General features: G+C 33.4%; 1 protein-coding gene across 1 annotated transcript in view; it reads left to right on the forward strand.

Annotated features, from left to right (window-relative positions):
• LOC139496032 (uncharacterized) overlaps positions 1-19,320 on the forward strand; it is a 33,255-nt gene extending 13,935 nt beyond the window's left edge. The window contains exons 10-20 of the mRNA XM_071284462.1: positions 1,856-1,980; positions 2,656-2,742; positions 4,185-4,357; positions 8,478-8,573; positions 9,180-9,308; positions 11,856-12,002; positions 13,953-14,040; positions 15,146-15,243; positions 16,563-16,713; positions 18,051-18,182; positions 19,159-19,320. Coding sequence (XP_071140563.1) covers positions 1,856-1,980; positions 2,656-2,742; positions 4,185-4,357; positions 8,478-8,573; positions 9,180-9,308; positions 11,856-12,002; positions 13,953-14,040; positions 15,146-15,243; positions 16,563-16,713; positions 18,051-18,182; positions 19,159-19,169 — 1,237 coding nt within the window. The 3' untranslated portion in view covers positions 19,170-19,320. The remainder of the gene's footprint in view (positions 1-1,855; positions 1,981-2,655; positions 2,743-4,184; positions 4,358-8,477; positions 8,574-9,179; positions 9,309-11,855; positions 12,003-13,952; positions 14,041-15,145; positions 15,244-16,562; positions 16,714-18,050; positions 18,183-19,158) is intronic.
• Positions 19,321-19,564: the final 244 nt, after the last annotated feature.

Below are 19,564 nucleotides of genomic sequence, written 5' to 3' on the forward strand. Positions count from 1 at the left end.
GATAAACGAAAATCAGTGAAATTAAAAAAAAAGAATGTTTTCGTAGAATATTAAAAGATTTGGCTACTATTGAACGAAAGGAAATCTTTTATTTCTTAAATATCTGTATCTGTTTTTAAAAAACATCCCTGAATTATGTCCAAGTACTAGGTACAATTTTTCACTAATGCGGGGTTCACACATTGCCGATTATTGCTCCCGTTTGAGATCAGACAGCGATACGACACGAAAAGTGAAAAAGTCGGATTAGTATCCTCAATTATCTGGAATGTCCTATTATTGTCTGAACGCAGTCGTTTTAGTTCGTAACAGATTCCTATTGGTCGGGAAGGGTCCGAATAGTTCGGCAAAGCACCTCGACAGTTAGGTGCGTCCCGTAACATTCGGGGAAACTCAGCCGATTTTGTCTATTCGGATTACAATCGTGCCTATGTCGTGACAGATTCTGCTGTATCGGATCGAATTTCTAACAATGTTCTGTGTATTCGGGACGGTGTCCGGTGGAACGGGAATGATCTGGAGAAGTCCCGACAATAACAGAATACAATACGACTGAGACCAGACAAAGCCGTTTGCAATGCGATAGAGCGGACCGTGATAGGATTACGTTCCGACAGTACCTGATCATCCCGATTATGCCGACAGTTTTCGAACGGATAACTTCCGTCAGCGTCGGTTCACTGTCTTGTCACTATCTGATCTCTGTCGGATTACATTCGGTAGAATCGGGACGCAGTCGTGACAGACTCGGTTGAATTTTACCTGGCGAAAGATACAAATCGAATTTCCATCCACGATTCACAGGATCTTGATCAGACTTTTGACAAATTTTAATCGGGAATGGTCCTGTCAAGGACGGCAGTAAAAATCGTGAATGTGTGACCCCAGCTAAAAAGCTAAATTTTAATCGGGAATGGTCCTGTCAAGGACGGCAGTAAAAATCGTGAATGTGTGACCCCAGCTAAATTTTAATCGGGACGCTGGGGTCACACATTCACGATTTTTACTGCCGTCCTTGACAGGACCATTCCCGATTAAAATTTGTCAAAAGTCTGATCAAGATCCTGTGAATCGTGGATGGAAATTCGATTTGTATCTTTCGCCAGGTAAAATTCGACCGAGTCTGTCACGACTGCGTCCCGATTCTACCGAATGTAATCCGACAGAGATCAGATAGTGACAAGACAGTGAACCGACGCTGACGGAAGTTATCCGTTCGAAAACTGTCGGCATAATCGGGTTGATCAGGTACTGTCGGAACGTAATCCTATCACGGTCCGCTCTATCGCATTGCAAACGGCTTTGTCTGGTCTCAGTCGTATTGTATTCTGTTATTGTCGGGACTTCTCCAGATCATTCCCGTTCCAAAGGACACCGTCCCGAATACACAGAACATTGTTAGGAATTCGATCCGATACAGCAGAATCTGTCACGACATAGGCACGATTGTAATCCGACTAGACAAAATCGGCTGAGTTTCCCCGAATGTTACGGGACGCACCTAACTGTCGGGGTTCTTTGCCGAACTATTCGGACCCTTCCCGACCAGTAGGAATCTGTTACGAACTAAAACGACTGCGTTCAGACAATAATAGGACATTCCAGATAATTGAGGATACTTATCCGACTTTTTCACTTTTCGTGTCGTATCGCTGTCTGATCTCAAACGGGAGTAATAATCGGCAATGTGTGAACCCCGCATTAGGGAGACAATATTTTATAGTTTACAAATGTGATATTCTGTCCCGTGAACGAAATATCACAGATGAACTGTGAAATATAGTTCAAGAAGACACGATTTCATAGGACATTTGTTTTGCTTACACACGATCTAAAACTGAATATTTTCTTGCAGAATTTCAAAAGATTCGGCTAATATCGTACTTGAAGGGTTTACACTTCAGTGTTGTCGGAAGTTTGGAATAGAGGCACCTCAAGTAAAAAGTATAACATTTACAGGACTTAGAATTCAAAACATAGGTAAATATTTAAGGATTCAAAACATAAGTAGATATTTTAGAATTCAAAACATAGGAAATAATTTAGGATTCAAAACATAGTATTAGGTAAATATTTTAGTATTCAAAACATAGGTAGATATTTTAATTTCAAGATGGCGTGTATGTCTACTGAAACTAAAAGCTCCGCACCGTGATGCGAAGCAACGATGTACACTTGAAGGTTCGTCATATTAGAAACATATCTTTTTTTTATCAATCTCTTTATTGTTTTTATGCCCCATTTATGGACATTATGTTTTCTGGTTCGTGCGTCCGTTCGTTCGTTGTACCGTCCGTTTGTCCGTCAGTTCATTCTTCCGCCTGTCCCGCTTCATGTTAAAGTTTTTGGTCAAGGTAGTTTTTGATGAAGTTGAAGTTCAATCAAATTGAAATTTAGTACACGTGTTCCCTTTGATATGATCTTTCTAATTTTGATGCCTTATTAGAGTTTTTACCCTATTTTCACGATCCACTGAACATAGAAAATGATAGTGCGGATGGGGCATCCGTGTACTAGGGACACATTCTTGTTTTAAAGTATAAGTTTATCGTATTGTCTATTGAATCATGATATTCTATTGTCTCTTTACTATAGTTATACATCCTTATTCACGCTAATCGAATTTCCTTTCATGTTTTTAAAAACAAATTTCAGGATCATACGGTATAACAATAACAGGGACCAATTTGAAAATTAATCAAAATCTGATAAGAAATACAGATGGTGGAATCGATATCAGAGGTTTGTAATAATACTTTATTTCAAAAGCAATACAGCTTATAGGATACATCCACATACTACTAACAATTTTATATGCACTTATATACGAATATTAAAATAGTTACACAATATATGAATATAAAGGTATGTATGAAAAAAATGTAATATTTTTAATACAAAATACGAGCGGTCAATGATATACTAAAATAAAGTGAGAGCAAATATACTATATATTGACTCTTAAGTTTTTCAGCTGATTTTAGAAACATACCTAAGTTATTTAATTTTTTAATATTTCCGACAGAAAAAAAAACCTGGATAAGTTTGTTTGAAAGGCTTCAAACAAAATATATTTTTTGAACGAATTTATGCAAAAATATCTTGTTAATCGTCAAAAACTTGATATAATATTTTTTTGCGATCAAAAGAAGGCGTACTCTTTCTGCGCACCCGCTAGATCCGCCATACTTATCTAAGCAGGTCATTAATTTGCTAGCTAACTAAGTAACAATCCATAGGAAGATATTGGTTACACTGCAAAGCCACACAATGCTAACCAGGTAACAGTTTTATGGAAGAAATGATACCCGTGATGGACACAGTAGTGTACGGCGATCCAATGATACCCGTGATGGACACATTAGTGTACGACGATCCAATGATACCCGTGATGGACACATTAGTGTACGGCGATCCAATGATACCCGTGATGGACACATTAGTGTTCGGCGATCCAATGATACTCGTGATGGACACATAAGTGTACGGCGATCCAATGATACCCGTGATGGACACATTTGTGTACGGCGATCCAATGATACCCGTGATGGACACATAAGTGTACGGCGATCCAATGATACCCGTGATGGACACATTAGTGTACGGCGATCCAATGATACCCGTGATGGACACATTAGTGTACGGCGATCCAATGATACCCGTGATGGACACATTAGTGTACGGCGATCCAATGAAACCCGTGATGGACACATAAGTGTACGGCGATCCAATGATACCCGTGATGGACACATTAGTGTACGACGATCCAATGATACTCGTGATGGACACATTAGTGTACGACGATACAATGATACCCGTTATGGACACATTAGTGTACGGCGATCCAATGATACCCGCGATGGACACATTAGTGTACGGCGATCCAATGATACCCGTGATGGACACATTAGTGTACGGCGATCGAATGAGTTGGCCGCTTTCTTCTGAATCAGTTGAATACATAAAGATAAGGTTCATATTCAATTTTTGAAGCATAGGACATGGAATTTAAAATAGAATTCTTATACCTTGTTAATCAATACGTAGGTTGCTTCTACTAGCCTAGAGTTATTTATATATATATAAAAAATAGGCAACAATTACATGACTTATTTAGGTGTATTGTAGTCTCTTTGACACATTCCCAATTTCAATTCTCAAATTTTATTTTAATGAATTTTTAGGCGGTGATCGAAAATCATTAACTTCTTCAAAGAATGAAGTTGCTGATAATATTTTATCCAATTTTGGACGAGTTGGTTATGTTGGCAGTGATGGAGTCAACTGTGATGGCGTTGGTGCACATGTGCATCATAATATTTTCTTTCAAGGAGCATACACAGGAATAAAATGGGCTGTAAGTAGACGTTTAATTAATTTTTGGTTTTTATGCCCCACTTTAGGGCATTATCTTTTTCGGTCGGTTTGTTCGATCGTTGGTCCGTTCTTCCGTTCGGTAGCCTGTCAGTCCTGGTTTAGGTTTTTTTTTTTTTTTGACATATAAACGTTTTATTCCTAAATGTTTCCTGTGTACAATTACCTTAGTCGTCCAGGATCAGGCTAAGGGTACCCTGTTTACAAAGTGAAACCATCTATCCAGGGGAAATAGAAGGCAATAAAAAAAATAGTCCACTTTTAACCTTGGATTTACATTTAGTGTAAAAAATATAACCATATAATGTTAGAAGCATCTAACAGTTCTATACTTTAATACAAAATAGTAAATAAATAAGTAAAAGATACCCACATAAAAGATTTGCATTTACTACAATAAACATGATAAGCTAATACTTTTTTTATCACTTTTTTTTATGTTTATATAAATTGATACAATCGATATTCTAATACTATAAACCATAAAAAATGTACTTTGAATCAAGCTATATTATACTATATTAAATGTCTAAATTTTCTTTATTACAGACTCCAATTTTGTCTTATCTATGATATCAACGCCTTTCAAAAGAAGAACAAATTTAAGATTAATTTTCAAGTTTTGTTTCCAGGTTTTATAAATATCTTGTGGTGTTTTAGGCGTTTTGTTAAATTTTATTGAATTCCTAGTTTTCCATAGTGTCCATTTAAAATATAAGATAATTATGTTTAAAAAATTATCATATTTTAGTTCTCCCATGTTTTTACCCAATAAAACGTCCTTTTCACCAAACGGATTGTTTATTCCTATGTTTGACTTGATCAGTATTTCTTGGAGGTTTTTTAAAATTAACTGTGATGTACAACAACTGAAAAATAGGTGTTGCAGGGTTTCTATATTATTGTCATTTTGACAAATGTGGCATTTTCCATTTGATATCTTCATTTTTTTAATCTTTCTTCAGTATATAAAATATTGTGCAAGGATCTCCATTGGAATTCTTTTACTTTATTTTCAATTTTCAAATATTTCAATCCCGACCACATATTTTCCCAAGGTATATTTGTTCCAAATATTTCCTCCCACTTAATTTGACATTTTGGAGATACATCTTTATTTAAAACCGTACGAATATAATTGAGTTTTAACTTTGATGGTTTGATTTTATGGTTGTTTAAGTTAATGATCTCAAGGTCATTTGATATCTTTAATTTACTTTCATAATGCAAATTCTGGATTCTGCAAGATTTCAAAATTTGCACGAAATCTTTAGGAATTGCCTGTTTTATTTTTGAAAATTCGGAAATACAATTTCGCCGATTAATCAGCTTCCTATAAATTTCATTACAGCTAATGAAATATGTAGTTTCTGAATTCCAAATGTCCTGGATAGTTGTGATACCGCTTTTTACAAAAGAAGAGTAAAACAATGGTTTATTTTTGAAACGAATAAAATTGTGGTAGTTGGTTCATATCTAAACCATTTAAACTTGAACATTTAAATACAAAAAAGGCATCATTATATTTTTCGTCAAAATTCCGAAGCCAATATTTACCGATCGTATTCCAGCTTTCCAATGGCTCCTGAATTAAACGATATACAAGTTTTGTTTGTTTACTTTTTATAAACGTATCTATAATTACCATTCCCATCCCCTTTTTATTTCATCCAAACAGCAGACATTTCTATCTACCTGGTTCACTTTTCCGTCCCATATAAAGTTCCAAATCATATTATTCAGCTCTTTAGTGTATTTATCCGGAATTCCTCGTATTTCGATCTCGTTAGAACAAAAAGAAAGTATCATATTTTTTACTATAAGTGTTTTACCTTTAAATGTAAGCTTCCTACTTTTCCATACATGTATACAATTTTTAACTTTTTCTATAATTTTTCTCCAGATATCATCGTCATTTATTTCATAACCATGGCACACCCCTAATGTTTTAACATTGTCTGTGATCCATTTGATTTTATCAAATTTAAATCGTTTTCTTTTAGAAGCCCCTAATAGTAAGCCTGTTTCAGGTTAGAGTTTTGATTAAGGTAGTATTTCATAAAGTTGAAGTTGATGCAACTTGAAACTTCATATTTTCCTTAGTGTATGATCATTCTAATTTTCACGTTCCACTAAACATAGAAAGAAATGATAGTGCAAGTGGGGCATCTGTATACTATGGACATATTCTTGTTAATTTCTATGAAATAAAGCAAATAAAACATAAGTTAGGAGAGTTTTATCGGAAAGAAAAAACATTTACTTTAATCAAATTAATCTGGTTTTATGTTTCTACAGCTTCCCAAAATTCTACCTAGACTAGCAAAACCGTTGCAGTCTGCCAAAACGGCAGTTAAAGGAAGACATTGTACTGAATTAAAAGGACACAATTTCAACTCTGTTAATTAAGAATTGAATGCTTCTTTTTGTAACTTTATTTTTTTTGGGGGGGGGGGGGGGGGGGGGGTGGTAAAAGGGTTGACCGAAGTACATTTTCCGCGCTTCATTCTAAAAATGTGCGCACGGCCAACGCTTTTACAACCCTATGAAGTTACAAAAAGAGGCATTCAATACTTATAATTACATTTTTTATCTAGGATCATGAAAACACGATTTTTATCAAGTTTTTTTTTAATTTAATTTACCAGTGCACCTTAGTATGGGACCTGGTGTCATCAAAAATGATAAATCTTATTGTGTAATGCAATTGATTAATGAATAACGCGAGATTGCATTGTAGCAAACCAGAATAACGTATTATAATGAAACACACATCTAATATAATTATTCACAGATATATATTTCAAAACTTGTAGTGCAAGGTTTATCTCTAAAATTTAATAGCCCCGTAGTCATTACACGATACTGACGTGGACATACGAGTATTGTTTTATTGAAATTTATTGATATAAAATTTAGCAATTATTAAAATGAAAGAAAGTTTGATGCTATAAGGCATGAAAGAACTGTACTTTAAATGAAAAAAAAAGAAGTAGAAAGGTCAATTCTTATTCATAAAACAAGGTAAAAATTGTATACCACTGTTCGATTAAGCAAAAACAAATCCGGGAAACAAACTAAAACAGAGGAAAACAACAGCACAACAGAAATACCGAACTACAACAAAAGCAAACATAATATGTTGAAACCTTCCGCTAATGTGGCAATGTCAAAAATATCGCTGAAATGAAAACGCCACGTACTGGAATAGAGTACAAACAAACATAAACACACTCAGCACAGAGAAATACAAAAATAAATAATGTGATAGAACATTAAAAAATGATAATCGCAGAATAAACCGACACCTCCCATGAATTTTATCGACAGTACACCAGAACATAATTAAGTCTCATTCATTGTCTGAATAGACAACTTTCGAGTTATATGCATTTCCGTCAAAAACTCTGGTTTTAGTGAACGTCATTTGTGCGTTTAGGGGCGTCGTCACTTCCATTCCAATGTTGAGCGAGTGGTTGGAAAACTATAATTCTATATTGTACGAATTATACGACAAATTGAATTCTCAAAATTGACAATCAGCATTGATGTCATTAGGGAATTGTCATTAAGTACCTACAGAACAACCATTATTTCTAGTTTATCCTGCACAATGACGATCACCAAGACGCTTGATGAACGTACATAGTGCAGGGATACAGGCGACCCCCTCTATCTGGTAAATGACGTCATAAAGGCGCGTATAATTGACGATTTTTTTCCGGTTACGGATGAACTCGAAAGTGGTCTATTGTCTCATTACTTTTACAGATTTCCATTTACTGTTTGTCCCTTTTGGTTGTATCAGCTCTCCCGTGTTGTATTAAGTTTATTTTCCTTAATTATTTGACATAATGAATCAATGATGATATATTGATTGACCCAATGTACATCAGGTGCTAAAACATTGATATCTTTTTTAATTCTAATTTGTAACATATATATTTGAAGAAGCTTATAGTGGAAGAGAAAACATTTAAAAAATGCGCAGTCATAAAAGATAAAATTAGTTGATTATTTGAAAAAGTACACCCGTCAAAAATAACCCGATATACAATATATATGTTGACTAAAGTAACATTGTGCACTATGTAATTTTGCAGGGAAACGATCATATATTTGAATACAATCATTTATCTGAAATGTGTCGATACACCAGTGACTGCGGTGCGCTCATGAGCGGTCGAGATTGGACATGGGTAAATACAGATATTTTTATAGGATAATACAAATTCATGAAAACGAAAACTGTATTTTAATATTGGGTGCTTCGATAAAAATGAATCATTATGCATAAATTGTTAATAATTTCATAGATTTTATGTCGGCATTTCTTATATCGGTTATAAGTGGTGTTTAAACAGCCAAACCAACAATAAACATGTACCGAATGCATTAAGTAACGTCATTATTTTATACCTAACTTTACACCAGTTGTCTAATAAAGATTCGGCATATTAAACTTGCACGATGAATAAAATAAGTATTTTCTTTGCCATTTATATGTATATAACTAACAGGTTTTCCATGGCAGTTTAATGATTTGTGACAATGGTGTACGTTATTCCTGATAATTGAATATACAGCGCCGAGCTAACACGACATAACACATTTTGCACGATATTATACTGCAAATGTATATATGCCGTGAAAAACATATACCGTTCAAGGTGCGTCCTCCTGGAACCGTCACAATAAGCTATGTAATAAGTATCAATGTTTTTCATCTTACATCTACAGCAATTTATAAGAAGGCAATAAATACACTTTTGGTATATTTGATTTAATCGATTTGATTTGTTCAGAGAGGAAACATCATAAGGAAGAATCATATTCAGCGAACTAAAAAGAATGTTCCCGGAGCAGATGTACGAGGAATTATGTTAGACGATCAGTATTCCAGTGCTTTGATTGAACAAAATGTGTTTCATGACGTAAGTTACTGTATTCAATTTATCCTGTTGATATAAACATCAAATATTGTTTTTTTTTATGCATAACGTTAATTGCACTAAAAAGTCAGATACTTAAGCATATATGTTTAATAGAATTGTCGTTGTTTTATTTCACCACCACAGCACGGCTATACCACAGCAATACTTTCGAAAAATAAGCATGATTTTTTTCTATCTTACTCATTAGGCTTCTGCTTAACAGTTTAAATATGAATAATACAATGTAACTGAATATAGTCGCAAAATAGTTAACGTCAACGAGAGAGCCAAATTATGAACGCCATGACTGCCTTATTATAGATGATAGTCAATATATGCAGTGGTCACAACATTATATGCAGCCGTGACAGGATTATTTACATGAAGTGGTCATAACATCATATGTTGTAACCACCAGAGATGGGTTCGATTACTTTCAATGTAATTGATTAAATTACAATTACTTTGTCATTTGTACTATTAAATTAAATTAATGATTACTTCATTTCTGAAAGTGTCTGATTAAATTAATGATTACATTGACAAAGTAATCATGATTACATCTGATTACAATGAATTAAAAAAAAACATTTGAATGATGAGAATGAATTAACGTTTAATATAACGTTGGTTCTTTTTAGAAAAAAAATTGTTTTATATATTTTAAAATGATAACTTCAAACTTCATCTATTTAATAAACCACAAAAGTTCACTACAGACATACATGAACATTGTGTCACCCATTACACTTTATCATCATTGATCACTGAATCATTTTGACTTCAATTGAATATGAGTTTGCTGTTTGTCTTCTGACCTCTTCCAGACTTTATATGTATTTCAAGTTGCAGTTTTTGGAAGTTAAAATATGGATGAAATAAAGTTAACAGATTAAAATTATGAAAACATTTAATAGAATTGTTTAAACAAATTGTAAACAAAATACAAGTACTATAAGTCAATGCAATATACATGTCCAGTCCAAGTACATACAAACATTTGCTTATATTAAACAAGATATTTGTCCAATTTTTAATTTAGTTTGTGCTAATTAGATAAATTTTCACATGTCTGATTAATCTTTTATCATATATATTGTCCTATGTACAGCTATACTCAAATGGAAATTGCAATAAAAACAAACCTTAATTGGTTTCCTACCTGTCAATTCAAAGTTTACAATAATCACAATATTAACAAAAGATTATAATTCAGGGTTAAAGAAAAAATTAATATTGCTTAAATATAACAGTTTTTTTTTATCAACTATATATATGTACATCTTTAAATTGTGAATATATGTACAACATCTTTTACTAAGGCCTTCTTAGGCTAATGATGACTTTTTTAATATTGTAACAGTTTATTTTTTACTGAAGTATACAAATCAATTAACATGCTTGATAAAGTAAACCAAACTATCTTAACTTGTTAAATATCTATCAAATAAGAATAACAAAAAGGTTCATTTATTGACCATAAAGTTTAACACAGTTCAAGATTTTTTTCAATTGTAATCAGAATGTAATCAAAATGTTATCAGGATTACAGGGCATTTTGAAAAGTAATTGATTAAATTAAATTACATGTAATCAGATTTTTGGCTGATTAATGATTACAATTACAATTACCCCAAGTCTGGTAACCACTGCAAAAAACGTTGTAACCTCTGCGTAGAATTATGTTGAGACCACTGCATATAATGCTGTAACGGGTATATAATGCTGTGACCACTGTATATAATGCTGTAATGGGTATATAATGTTGTTACCACTGTATATAATGCTGTAACGGGTATATAATGCTGTGACCACTATATATAATGCTGTAATGGGTATATAATGCTGTGACCACTGTATATAATGCTGTAACGGGTATATAATGTTGTTACCACTGTATATAATGCTGTAACGGGTATATAATGCTGTGACCACTATATATAATGCTGTAATGGGTATATAATGTTGTTACCACTGTATATAATGCTGTAACGGGTATATAATGATGTGACCACTGTACATAATGCTGTAACGGGTATATAATGCTGTGACTACTGTATAAAATGCTGTAACGGGTATATAATGTTGTTACCACTGCATATAATGCTGTAACGGGTATATAATGCTGTGACCACTGCATATAGTGATGATCATCAACATAAGGCAGTCGTAGCGTTCAATGAAAAATGACAACACAATAAAGCGTACATTGCCAAATTCTTATTCTGTAGCTCAATGGGGCAGTTATTCAAATATGAAAAAGAAGATGTGGTATGATTACCATTGAGACAACTCTTCACATGAGCCGAATGACACAGAAATTAACAATTTTCATAAGAGAGAAAGTGGAAAAAGACGCTTGATGTTAACGTCATACACAACAATTATATATAATGAATGAAAACCTAAATAATTCTAATAGTTGAACCAAACAAGCTATAATAGAATTTAAAATGCTATTAGATGCTAATCATTTCAAAGTTATATTTGAAGTCGATAAGTTGATATTTAGTGTACTACGTCATCAAGTTTAACTTGTGTTATTAGAACAATGCACATATAATCATTGGTGGAGGAAGAGATAACATAGTTAGACAGAACATATTCAACAAAGATGTGCGATACACAATTAAAGTGGACGCCAGAGGGGCTGACGGGAAATCTAATACAAAGACAATGCTGGAAAAACTAGAGGTAGGCAAAAGCAGCAGGTAGGACAGATTTAACAAAAGAAATTTAGAGGTAAGCTAGAGGAGAAGATTGGATAAGGTTTTTCTAAAGTAAGACTGGAAAGAGAAGAGGTAAGGTTGAGAAGGAGATGGAAAAGGTTCTACGAATAGTAATGCTGACAAAATGACAGGTATACCATAAACGCAGATGGGAAAGCTTATACCAAATGTAAAGTAGAAAAATGAGAGGTAAGCTTGAGGAACTGATGGGAAAGGTTTAACTAAAGTAATGCTGGAAAGATAAGAGATAAGCTAGAGGAGCAGACATGGAAGGTTTTACAAAAGTAATGCCGGAACAGGTAACGGTATGTTGGAGGAGCAGACTGACATTTGGGAAAGGTTTTACTAAAGTAATGCCGGAACAGGTAGTGGTATGTTGGAGGAGCAGACTGACATTTGGGAAAGGTTTTACTAAAGTAATGCCGGAACAGGTAGTGGTATGTTGGAGGAGCAGACTGACATTTGGGAAAGGTTTTACTAAAGTAATGTTGGAACAGGTAGTGGTATGTTGGAGGAGCAGACTGACATTTGGGAAAGGTTTTACTAAAGTAATGTTGGAAAGATACGAGATAGACTAGAGGAGCAGACTGACATTTGGGAAAGGTTTTACTAACGGAATGCTGGAAAGATAAGATTTAAGCTAGGTGAGCAGATGGGAAAGGTTTTTAATTCTAGAAGGTTAGAGGTATGTCAGCAGATCATATGGGAAAGGTTTTTCAAACGTAATATTGAAAAGATTAGAGGTAAGTTAGAAGAGCAGTTGAGAAGGTTTGAAAATCGTAAAGCTAAAAGGTAAGAGGTATGTCAGCGGAGCAGAATGGAAAGCCCTTACAAATGATATGCTAGAAAGGTAATCCTTGTGGTAGTGCTTAAAGAAAAACAACATTGAACTTGGAATCTTAAATATTAACTGATATGATATTCAAGTTTAGAGACTCCCGTATCAGACAAAACAATCTTCCCAAAGACCGATATGTGTTATTGGAAAATGTCATTGTTTTTACCAGAACCGATACCGGCGCATCTTTCGAACAGATGACTGTGTCGAGGAACAGAGGCAATAACGAAACTGTATAGTGAAAGTAATAGTTACTGTAATAAAAGTAATAGTTACTGTAATAAAAGAAAAAAGTTACTGTAATAAAAGTAATAGTTACTGTAATAAAAGTAATTGTTACTGTAATAAAAGTAATAGTTACTGTAATAAAAGTAATAGTTACTGTAATAAAAGTAATAGTTACTGTAATAAAGTTTCAATATATTCAACCTCGTCTTCCGTAGGTATCAGATCGCGTCGGTGGTGTGGTTGTAACTCATACACTGGTCATGTTTCATTGACACAAGTTGTTCAAACAGAGTTATAAAGAACGGCTGAATTCCACACTACATAAGTTTTACGATTTTCATTTCGAATCGATTAACGACGCGATGTGTAGACCTGTGTATTGAATTCCTACCGACATGTTTAAGTGGTCTTATGTTTTTATATAGTTATATTATTGTCGTCTTGCCTATAAATGTATCGAATGTATGTTTACTTCCACCTTTAGGGTCATCCGGTCTTCCCGCTTTTGAAATTAATGCGATTGGAGATTTGAACATCAATAAACTACTGTTGCTCTAACGGTCAATAATGATCATTTATCTAAATGTAAGAAATCAAGCGGTGTTTGTTTTGACGTTTACTTTTCAGACGATCTGAGACAAGACTATGGCTCACAACGGCCCATAGGAAAAAATATGATTTTTCATTAGAAATAGTTCTTTGCACTTTCTGTAACAAGCGTCACAAATATCCCACAAAGTAAATTAGGGGCTAAACATACGAGAACATTAGCTGTGTCAGCTGTAGAAAAAGCAATGCTACCATGGATATTTATAAATCAAGATGTGATATGATTTTTAATCATTTCAGAAAATTCCATATAAAGATAAGCTGTGGGCAAATAAATATCCTAAGCTTGCTAAAATCATGGATGGCAATAACCCGGGAAATCCTGTTGGTGAGTAATTATCATGATAGGGGGGGTTGGGGTTAACCTTGATATTAGTATAAATAAGTTTTAGCAGGGGCAATGTATGTATGTACTTCGAGATTCCGCCAGTTGAGACGCACTCCTTGATTGACTGCAAGGGTACAGCGGATCCATGTACACTCCCGAAGGATAAAATGAGATGTGTTCTTTACAATATAATCCCATCACCAGCACAATCTCCACACAACACCCAGGGAGCGTGTATGACACCGGGAGACTGTTATTATGGTCGAGGAGAGGACCAATGGGCTTCTCGGCAATGACCATAGTAGTATTGTTAGATTTGAGCGGGTTCGTGTTGCTAAGTCTTTCGTTTTCTATGTTGTATCTTGTATACTATTATTTGTCTGTTTATGTTTTTCTTTGTTAGCCATTGCGTTGTCAGTTTATTTTCAATCTATGATATCTATCGACCCTCTTTTGTAAGAAGTGTAGCTTATTCCATTGTGTTCAGAACAACAACTTTTAAATGTTTGTTTTATAATACTTTCCACTTCTTTGGTAATGATGGTGCATTTTAACTGTTTGACTGTAGCACCACTGATGCAAACCTCTAGTAGTTCGGATGACGCTTTACCTAATTTCTATATTTCGTTTGAACAATTACATAATCATGCAACTATGAAGTATATTATTTACACTTAAAAAACATCTTTATGGTCACAGGCCAAATATGCTAAGAGTTTTAAATTATGTATTTAATATCCTCTCGGTAGATATTGTCTTTAAGTATCACTCATTCGATTCAAAATATCCCTGTAAAGCAATTTTCTTTTAGTAGTGACTACAAATATTATATTGATTCTTAACAATGTTAACGTCGTCGTTTAGAAATATAAATTTTGTATTCCTAATTTGTTGTTCGTTTCGTTTTTTAACAAATTATTCATGTGTTATTGAATGTTATAACGTCTCACACACACATGATAATGAATTAGAACGATATCAAAATGCGACGATTTAATATCGTCTAATGTTACATTGTATACCAGCTTAACAGAGTCACATTTTGATATCAGACATCTCCTTTCATTGTTTATAAAAATATAATTATTATTAATATATTTTGTAGGTAATGAAATCAAAGGAAACATATTCTGCTCTATAAAACCAGGTGTTGATGGTAATAAATTTGTCACTGAATGGTACAAGGTCGATGGTAACAAAAACGTAAGAAAAATAAATTACACATTATCATTTTGTAGGTCCTGAAAGCTTTTCTGGATAAGTCATCACCAGTATTGCAAATTTGATAAACATACAAACCTTGCCACCATGCTTTACTTATTTGTCCATGGATTTATGAGTTTGAACAGCGGTATACTACTGTTGCCTTTATTTACTTACAGAGATCTGACAACCCCCGTCCTATTTTCTGGCCATGTTTACTTTTATATGAACCAAATGAAGTGAATGTTTCCGAATTTGTGAACGTATGTATCATCACACCAAACAAAAGACCCCGATTAATTGTTCAAATAGAAAGTAGAATGGCTCGTTTTCTGATCTCTGAAAGCGAGACTTGGACAAAGGATCAACATTTTTAAGTCATATTATGGCAACGCCTGACACAAATTTCAAAAGGCAAAGATATAAAAATACTTAAATACCCAAAATATAACATACATTTCAAACCAATGTTTATATCATTGAAATACTTATATAATTTGCATGTGATGGAATAAGTTTATATAATAGGTCGAGAGGGCTTCCGGTGGTGGCTCTTGTCGATATTTATTTTTCGATTGACTGAGAGAACTACTTTTTAAAACCAATGTAAACAAGATGACGGCGACGTTCAAAATATTTATTTTCACTTTGAGTTCCTTAAATCAAATTATATACACAAACCACTTATTGTCAATGTGTATGTTTTTTTCTTTATCATATATCCAATTCCATGGAGTACCTTTTTTTGCGCTAACAAAAAAATATATTCATGCACAAGACCAATTCAGTGACGAAAATACACGTTTGATATATATTATGAGTGGGTAAATTGAATGCCTTCTCTTAAATTTCAAAGAATTATAGGGATTAAACGCCTTTATTAAATAATTTATTGGTGTATAACCTGGACCAAAGAAATCATAAACATATCATAACAGTCCTTTGGACAGCTTTATCCTATATCCATGGAACGCTGAATGTGAAATGTGATAAACATGCAAACCTTGCCACCACGCTTCACTTACAGAGATCGGACAACCTGTTCATGTTTACTTTTATATGAACCAATGAATCTAATTGTAATGTACACAAATTACATACAAAAAACACTTTTATAGAAAAATAAGTATATCTACACAATAGGTTAAACAAAGTAATTTGACTGTCATCACATGATTCGCGAATCGTCTTTTGATGAAATCAATAACGTTTAATGATCATTAAACAATAGTGTAATAGTTTCTGACCTATGATGTGACATAAAGAATCTGTATGAGTAAAAATCATCTTATTAACGAAAAAGATTTTCTTTTTTAAAGATTACCAGCGACAACAACTTTTATGCACCTACTTACGGAGATTTTGATCCGAGATGTGACCTGAACGATTACGCCTGGGACACAAAGTTTCCACATCCGGTTCTACCAAAAGAAGCAAAACCAAGATATCACGTTGGGCCTGCAGCAATACGTATGTATATTTGTCGAGGTGCTGTCAGTTTTCTTTAACTGATGAGTTTGAATATCACCTCTGGTATCTTTTGCCCCTTGTCCTCTAATATCACCTCTGGTATCTTTTGCCCCTTGTCCTCTAATATCCCCTCTGGTATTTTTTGTCCCTTGTCCTCTAATATCCCCTCTGGTATTTTTTGTCCCTTGTCCTCTAATATCCCCTCTGGTATCTTTCGCCTCTCCTCTAATATGGTTTGGTATAACTCGGTTACCATTTTGCTATGATTTTCTTATATGCTATGTCCTACCATGAACTAGTTTTTTTATGTTTAGAGCATTAAGTTATATCTACCTATATTTGACACAGTGCAGTGGTTGACATTTACTCGTATATTTATGCCTGCAATAGTTTATATTTTGATCAGCTCTGTAAAAGTCCGTAATAAAGCTAGTTCACCACTTGTGTTGTTGTATGTATATTTCGGTCGCTTTCTGATTGACTTGTTACTCCACTTCTAAGTTCTTTTGTTTTATATTTGTTGATAAAAATTGTTACCGACAGACTCATAAATGTTAACACAAAATGTTCGTTTTACTCACACAGAGACCCACGTTATTTGATATTTTCTCATACGTAGTTATAACTACCACAATTGTTAAACAGTTAAGTGCAAATAACAAATCATTTCCAAGCCTTTTGTATAGAAAAGCACTTATAAGAACATGTGCTGTACGGTTACCTATAATTGTTAATGTCTATGTCATTTTGGTCTCTTGTAGAGATTTGTCTCATTGGCAATCATACCACATCTTTTATATGACTTGTTTTTGATAATGGATAAAACAGTAATCAGTGGTAAACAAGGGATTGCATCAAAGGATAGGCTTAACATTCCTGCTGAAGATAAATTGTCATGTGCTGTCTTTAATAATACAACACAATTTACAATTAATTGGCGTGGAATAAATACAAACTGATTGTAAAATGAACTGGAAAAGAATAGATGTAATAACAAAAATGTAGACTTTTATATAAATGACCAATATTTTGAAAGTGGTTTCCAGTAGAACTATAAGTATATAATACAGGACAGTTGCGCAATGTGTAGAACATATTCAGGACGGTACTCGTGTTATTTCATAAACAGGGAAAGTTCTGCGAGAGATTAAATATCGCTATATAAAACATTCCCTCGCAAAAAAATTTGATCTCTTAGTTAACATCAGTAGCAAGAAAAGTGCAAAAATTAAACCTGGCAAAAAAACTTATTTCTTAGCTATAGAAATCATGAAATAAAAATTATCCAAAGTGTAATATAATGTCATTTAAACTATACTGGTCCCTGCATATTGCAGCTGAAGAACCACTACCACTAGGTTATAAGACAGGAAAGGAACCTGCACCTAAACCTTGTGAAGGAAAACGAACAATAGACACGTTCAACGATAATAACTGGTATAAAACTTTAGAAAAACTTCTAGATGAGGGTAAGTACAGTTGGTTTAACTATGTAAATTAGTAATGTTACACCTAGCACAGAGATTATCTTGACTGTCTTTATACAACACTTGTATTACTAAATGTAACAATGAGAAAAAAAAACAACAGGAAAATTAAGAAATAAAGATCCATCAGAATACAACTATAAAGTGTTGCTAACGAAAATACTAGTACGAGAAAGACGGTATAAAAGAGAAAGACTACAGTGTGACTGAATATATTTATGTCGTCAACATTCACATTCATAAGTTTTAAAATTTACATACAGTCACTCGGTTTAATTTGTTTTTGCAACTCCCTAACTTAATGTGGTTTACAAAACTACAAGGAGATAATTCTGTAAAAATAAGCTGAACGTTTTATCAGTTTCTATTATGGAGGAAATAGCTTCTCAACATCAAAAATAGTGTTTGTCCAACTGCTATGTATCTATTGAACTGTTTCAGAGAAGTTTTTTTTAAAGGTTTATTGAATGTTTTATATATCTTATAAAATTTTTATGAAATAAAACAAGTAAATATGCTCTAGTGTTCATTACAAAGTACGTCAAATAATTCGTTATACGAGTTGTAACAATGATATAAATATGTTCCACAATCATGACTCATTTTACGTTAAAGGCTGATTCCCTTAAAATTGTGATAGCTATACGTAAACACTTAAAAGTAATACACATTTTACGATACGTCATCCCGAAATTGGCGATTGAATTCTAATATGAGTTAGTGCCCTTAAAAGATAATAGGAACTCATGTTTAGAGTTGATTTATTTGAGACAGAACATTTACGTGATTTGGATTAAACTTATTATCAGTCTCACTGAGAGTATGAAAGATGGAAGTCGAACACTGTTGCTAATACTATTGCGTATATTGTTTTTTTTATGCTCATTTTTGCCTGAAATGCAAGTAGTAAGTTTTATGTAAGTCTTAAAGTTTCTTTACAAGATATATTTTGTTTCAGATTGGTATTAGAGAGGTACATAAAAAGCTTTAGGACAGCTAGTTATCGCCAACTTTGCAGTAATGACTTCATTATCCAACTCATTTTACGTAGTGAGATTGCAACTTTTATTCATAATTCAAACCATCTTTTTGAAACTGTACTTATCATCGTCAAATATTTACACATGTTCGTGTTAAATAAATAAATGATAAAAACGAACAAACATATACAGCGTATTTTCTCTATTTCGCCTTCTGACAAAGACATTAAAATGTAGTCTGGTTCTTCTGATGAAGAATGAAGAAAATGTTTAAATGTTTAAATGACTGTTTGGATTCGTTACACCTAGGGCTTGTTATTAATCTAACCTCTTCCTTTATACTTTAAAGTATCCAATCCAGATTTTTTGATTTTTGATGCAGTT

This window comes from Mytilus edulis, chromosome 11, assembly GCF_963676685.1.
Source record: "Mytilus edulis chromosome 11, xbMytEdul2.2, whole genome shotgun sequence".
Lineage (NCBI taxonomy): Eukaryota > Metazoa > Mollusca > Bivalvia > Mytilida > Mytilidae > Mytilus > Mytilus edulis.